The sequence below is a fragment of the Mesitornis unicolor genome, unplaced genomic scaffold, assembly GCF_000695765.1.
Source record: "Mesitornis unicolor isolate BGI_N332 unplaced genomic scaffold, ASM69576v1 scaffold14501, whole genome shotgun sequence".
NCBI lineage: Eukaryota > Metazoa > Chordata > Aves > Mesitornithiformes > Mesitornithidae > Mesitornis > Mesitornis unicolor.
The window spans coordinates 7,108-13,522 of record NW_010165894.1 but is presented as its reverse complement, the minus strand read 5'-3'; the positions used below and the strand labels follow the sequence as shown (position 1 = coordinate 13,522).

Sequence of the window (6,415 nt, the reverse complement as noted above, 5' to 3'; positions counted from 1 at the left end):
AGGCAGATGAAGAAAATACCTGTGATGTCAGTGTTGAATAAACTGTCACACTCAAAGGACTTATCTGAGCCTTTTAAGCTGTACAGTGCTCTTGTTATAATTGCTCTTAACATTGTCTAGATATGTTTTATAGGATATTTCTTATATAAATCACTTTCATGGACTTCGTACCAGGCACAGCGCAGTGCCTGAGGTCTACTGGCTAAACACATTTTATGGCCCAGGTTTTCTGTACAAACAGCTTTAATGGGGCTGTTTGCCAGTGAACTTTGATCCAAACAAGATTATTGCAGGAAATTTTACCCCAGTATGGAAGTCTACAGAGCTATTTATATGGCATTTCTTTGCAGTAGGTTGGACTCCCAGGCATGAGTTTGCTTTTCTTTGTAATATACTAGTCATCTCCTGGAGAATATGTTCCCTCATACATCTCCATCAGGATGGGAGGAGGCTTCAAAGGCTATTTTTTGCTCTGTTTCATCCTATTCTTCTAGTATACATGTCCTTGGAGGAATGTTAATGAACATAATAGCATAATGAATCTGTACATCTGGCAACAATTCATATAATACCTGTTACTCTAAAAGCTAGATGGTTTCCAGATCAATAGTTAGATTTATAAACATTTACATACGCTATGAATTCTTCCATTTTCAACAAGACTAATCAGTGACTACTAAGAAGGAAAAGCAGTGATTTGGTGTATGTGAAAATTTATTTCAATCTGGATCTCAATAGGAAAAAAGTCACAAAGTTATCTGTGGTGAAGTTTGGTTACAAATGTGTATGTTATAAAATAAACCACCTAGTGTCAGAAATGAGACAGATGTGGCACAGTTTAAGCTGTGAAAGGCATTCCTTCTTAAACCATGCTGCTTTGCTGCTTTCCTCTAAAGAAGATCCAGAGCATGTTCAACTTTCAGGGCAGGTACAGATCAGAAAAAACACATCATGTGGTCTTAACGAACTCCATTGTAGACTTTGCAGCTTATGTCAGGATTAGTCTTCTTCACCACTCGGATGGAACAGCTCTTCTTGTGGAACAGGCCAACACAGTTCACCCTGTCATAGTTCTTGGGGATTAAAACCCTGTCATTGAGAAAGGCAAAGACAAAATCAGCAGCCAAGACATGAACTGAGATAAGGATGCTTACTGAGCCACAGCCATCCTGGAGCAAGCTGTATCATTATTTGATTTGGCTCATGGATTCCATTAATATAAGCACTATGGATTATCACAGGAGGAATACAGAGCCCCAGTCAGGACTGTTAACAGATAAAGTGATTTCACAATGTTTGTTCTGATCTAAAAGCAGTTCTCACTGGCCATTCTGTTAGGGATTGGTATAAATTCCTGCACAGAGACAAAATGGGGATTAATTCTGTCTTCCCCATTTAAACTAAGACTTTCTTGACACGGGCAAACCATTTAAATAGTACTGAATCACCCCAGCATGAATACCTCCTACCTAAACCTCTTCTCAATACAGGCCAAATTCCTCCCTCTTGTGGCTGAGGATGCCAGGAACATTCCCCACCAAGGGTTCCTTGCATTGTATCCTTCCTCACAGATAGTTTATGGCACTCTTTCTCCCTCACCTGAAGAAGAAATTTCCCAGCCTTCTGGGGAGATAATCAGTTCACACTGTCATATTCAGGAAGACACAACTCTCCTTGATGTGTCACCTGCCATCCATGAGGCAGGAACATATGAAAATATTTAGAAAGCACATCATCAGAGCAGGTCCTGTGTGTCTTGTTTTGGTAAGCAGGAGGGGTGGGCTCTTGGCAGCATAGGAAAGATGCAGAACAGCTCTAGCCTGATTAGATGCTTGCAGGCAGGCCACTGGTCTGGTACAGAGCTGCAGAAGCCCACAAATATGCGTGCAGTGGGGTGCTTAGGTATATACAGACAAGCTGATGAATAGAATGAGAAAGAAAACTGAGGTTGAAGTCATACACCCAATCAGTGTCAGAATCAAAGGAACAATATGGTGATGAGGAAGAACTGTGTGCTTGAAGGAACCTAGCTGTGTTTCATTTTGTTTCTTCCCAAAGAAATCTATATGATTGCCAGATTATTCTGCTTCATCAGGATTAGAGCTATCTGGAAAATAGGAAGAGTTATTTTGCCTACGTGAATATGAAACTCTAATGCACGCCTTCAATAAGTTTTTTTAAGTATGAACATTTCAACCAGTTCCTGAATAAGCAAAAAATAATTTGGAGGAACTTACAAGCTGCAGCAAATCATTGCAGTCATCTTACACTTGCATTGGTAACAATCTTCAGTCTTCCATGCCGCACCAAAAACATAGAGGTTTCTGTTTGAAAGGCACCCTGCATGCACACACCAGAAAACAATAGTCAGTTTTCAGCATCAATAGGCATAGGCCACAGCCTTATGTCTGTGGACTGGCAATCAAAGCACTGATTTCCATTGAGTCACACCAGTGAAGAATCTGACCCACTGCTCTGCAGAAAGGATACCATGTCTTTGCATCTGAGATATGTATGAGTGTACAATAAGGCATGATAAAGTGGTAGCAACTGCATACCAAAGAATTACTACTCTGCTACTGCAGCGGGTCTGAGAATTGCCTCAGTTTACAGCTACATTAGGATCTTTCTGCCCTTTCTCATATCCAACATACAGGTCTAGACTTTAATTTCTCCCTTCTCCCTTTTCCCCAGTTCTTACTAGACTTCAACTTGCTCTGCTAAACTGAATTTAAATACCAGTTGTGCTGTGTTTGATTTGATTTAAGTGTCAGGTATCCCACTCAGGTTAGTCAATGCTGCTTAAAAGTATATGCGTTTTGCCACATGGTCGAAGACTTCAGCTGTACATCAACCCAGAGGGTAACTATTGAACTGTCTGTCCAGAGATGCCTCCAGGTGAGCTGATTCCCGAGTATGCAGCTGTTTGGATCATTCTTCTACAAAGAATGTGTTATACTATTTCAATATTTCCAAGAAAATAAGGCTTTGAATCTCTGAATCAACACTTCAGAGAAGTTTATATATTTGCCATTCTTACCATATTTGCTGGCTGGTCTAAAGTAACAGCGAGCATCACACAGATTCCTTGAGAAGAGAAGGATCAAGCAAATGACCAGCAAGAATTTCTAGAAAAAAATCAAGAATCTTTCCTTAAACTTACTTGTTTTTTTCAAAGGTATAGCAGAGTAATTTGAAAAACATTAAGGATGAGTCCTACTACTCCAAATAAACTCAGATTAACAAACACTTCCAGTATACACACACACATGCACGCACACACACTGTAAGCTGCTGACTTACCATACTTGCATGGGCTGCTCACATTTCATAATGAGAAGTAGTGTGTATTTATATACAGGGAGGAAACAATGGTCAGTGCAAGGGGAGGTGATGTAAATGTGAGCACCCCTGGTGCCAATGGACACTCTAACCTGTTCCGATGATCGATCAGAAGGTGGCACCTCAAAAAGTCTTGCAAAGGCTTGTTTTTTGCACTGACGTGCATTGGCATTTTGAGCTCCATTGTGCTGGTGTAAATCTGAAAAAAATCTGGTAAACACAGCAGTTACCGTACATCCGTACTGGTGTCAGTGGAAAGTGTGACCCCCAGAAAGCTGTGCCTCCAGAACTGGCAGACCATCAAGGACCAGCAGGGAAAGGGCACATGCTAAGCAAGCAGCAAGGCACTATTGTTCCACTGACCTGCTACAAGATCGCCCCCAGGTATTGAACAGGCTATTCATACAATGCAGTGGTGTGGAGAGTCCACTGTTCTGAGACTGATTTATTATATTTTCAATTATTTTATATGAGACACATTATTTTGCCCATATGTAAGGACCTGCAGGGACTAGCTGTGGTTTTCTATCTCAGTTGCTGAAGCAAAGCCAGGCCTAGGGGACAGAGGCAGATCACCATGACCAGGTGGCACCTTTTTGGCAGCAAAAGCAAGATAAGCTGTGAATTGTTTCAGTCCAAAAGCGAACATAATGGTCAGGATGATTGGCAATCATCGCTCTATTCCTGACAGCAACAACGGTGATGCTAAGGACCGGAGAAGGCAAAAAAAGGAAAAGTCTCAGTTTTTTTCACCATATGCATGCCTGCCTCTACTACAGCTGGAATCAAATGCAAACAGCAGCGTTGTTTCTGCAACACTAAAACAAGAATATTTCTTTCAATACACACCTTGCCATAGGTGTTCAGGTCTTTGTGCAGTTGGACTGTTAGAACACACAGTATGTGAGGCTGCTTCTCAAAACCAGCCCGGAACTCTTGCACAGATCCCTGTGGTTTCTTCAGAGACTGTGGGGATCCAATGCTTTACAGAGTTTGGAGCATGGGCATAAACAGTTTTAGAAGTTACCAGAGGATTCCCAGCATAATGAGTTGCATTAATTCCATTAGCTTGGCTCTTTCAGAACGCCTGGGTTTAATTAGACACCTCGAGTGGTATGGCTGAACTTGTTAGCTTCCACTGATTGACAAATGGCTAGAGGGAGCAAAGCTGCACTAGTGGTTTCTGCACAAAAGGAGCAGTGGCAGAGTGAAGGTGGTCTTTTGAGGGGGCTGGAGTAAAGGAGCAGATGTGAAGGAAGTGGCTGCTCTTTCTTGTGACAGAAGATTTGATTTATGTAAGTCCTTTTATTTATTTGTTTGTGTGTACTTAGTGTGAAACTTTTGAGCTTCTATTCTAGTTTGCTTTTAGCTTTGCAATGCAGTTTCGTGTTAACCTTGTGACTTTGGGAGATTATGCTTTCTGTATGTGGTTCTGCTGCAGGAAACAGTTGTGATATTTAATGAATATTAAAGGAATATGTCTTGAGGAAAAAAAATCTCTGATAATCCTTAAATGAATGAATTTCTATCTGGAGGGAATAATTTGCTCAAAATTACTTTGTTAGCTATGAGAAGCAATAATCTGAAAATGTAATATGTATCTTATACCATTAAGTCCTTGAGTATATGATATGGATTTGTTTTTATTTTATTTTAATGGAAACTATTTGGTTAGAGTCTAGTGTAACCACCAGACCCACATCTGGCCTGTCCCTGCTGTAACTCTTGACAAATCTTGTGCTGCTTGAGGAGGAGTAAGTGTTATGGTGTATAATATCTCTAATGATGGTACAGTGGCAAGGAAATGTAACAAGCAACTTCTGACTTGAAGGTCACTGTGGATTCTAAATTATTCTCTCACTTAATATGATTAATTTACTTAATTAGTTAATCATCCTTTCTTCTTTGGAGAGACATAACTATATTAATAACTCCCTTATAATTCTTGCAGTTTCTTAGATAGACAAATGTATAAAAGATACATTTAAGTTAGGAAACTGAAGTGTAGTGTGATCAAGGATTTTGCTGCCAGAAACAGCTGATAGCTTTAGCTCCTTTACCTGAGGTATATACTAAAGCATGTTGTATGAACTTTTTCCTTAAAAACAACAACAACAAAAAAAACTTTAAAAGGCTGCTCAAAGCATCTTGGATTGCAGATTTGAGAATGAAGAAACCAAATGCTTATGAAAGCCTGTCATACTGAGTTGTCTATAGCAGCACAGAGCTTGAGCCTGTCTCCTGCTGACCTGGTTGAATCTCTTCTTGTAAGACAAACAAGGTTTTCCAAGTCAAATGGGTAACAAAGGAGCAGAGAGCATTCTCTGTTGTGGAGATGCAAATGAAGTTACTTTCTGGGGCTAGACTGTTAAGCATCTTCTGGCAGTTCCTCTGTTAACCGAAGATTAAGTTGCCCTAGCCTAACTTGCCTAGCTGATGGCTGTGATGGGTGAGAAGGTTGATTACCTCTAAGACCATGCCAGCTTGCTGCTTTTCCTCAGTACCTTCTCTCTTGGGGTCAGTTGTGGAAGGGCTTCCATCCCAGTTCTAGACATACTGACTTAAGTAAAACAACTTATTTCACTGGCTGCAGGGGCATGGCAGCAGTTAATGTATGGGTCTCTTTCAGGTCTGTGAAGCGATGAGAGGAACATCCAGCACTGCTTTTCCCTGTTTATCTAGCTCCTATGTCTGTCAGGGAAGCTGCCAAACTAAACTGGTCAAATAATGTAGCGGCTTGATTAAAATAGTGACTCTGTGCCAAGCCAAGGAGGCAATTCTGCCCTGAGAAGCTTTTGCCAATTGGAAGGATTTTGAGTTTTCAGAGGAGATACCTGGAGTTGGAGGGTCTGGGCTGTGGTCTTTCCTCAAACCAGAGGTCACCAAGGCTCTGACTAGAGTAACAATTCTGTAATTTGATTAAAACTGCTCATACTGAAAATGTTTCTTAAGCAGCCTTTAGTGGCTTTAGACATGGTCTGTTGGTTGTCTGTTGCTTCACCTTGTATTTCCTCATTCAAAACCACATTAATATATTGCTTAATTACTATAGTGGGTTTCAAAATTGGATTAA

General features: G+C 40.6%; 1 protein-coding gene across 1 annotated transcript; it reads right to left on the bottom strand.

Annotated features, from left to right (window-relative positions):
• Window positions 1-959: 959 nt before the first annotated feature.
• LOC104548692 (beta-microseminoprotein-like) lies at window positions 960-3,541 on the bottom strand (the record flags this gene model as incomplete). The annotated part of the gene is made up of 4 exons (XM_010194783.1): window positions 960-1,089; window positions 2,238-2,340; window positions 3,041-3,128; window positions 3,435-3,541. Coding segments are annotated over 4 exons (428 nt in total), but the record flags the coding sequence as incomplete, so codon positions are not given.
• Between the last annotated feature and the right edge of the window lie 2,874 nt (window positions 3,542-6,415).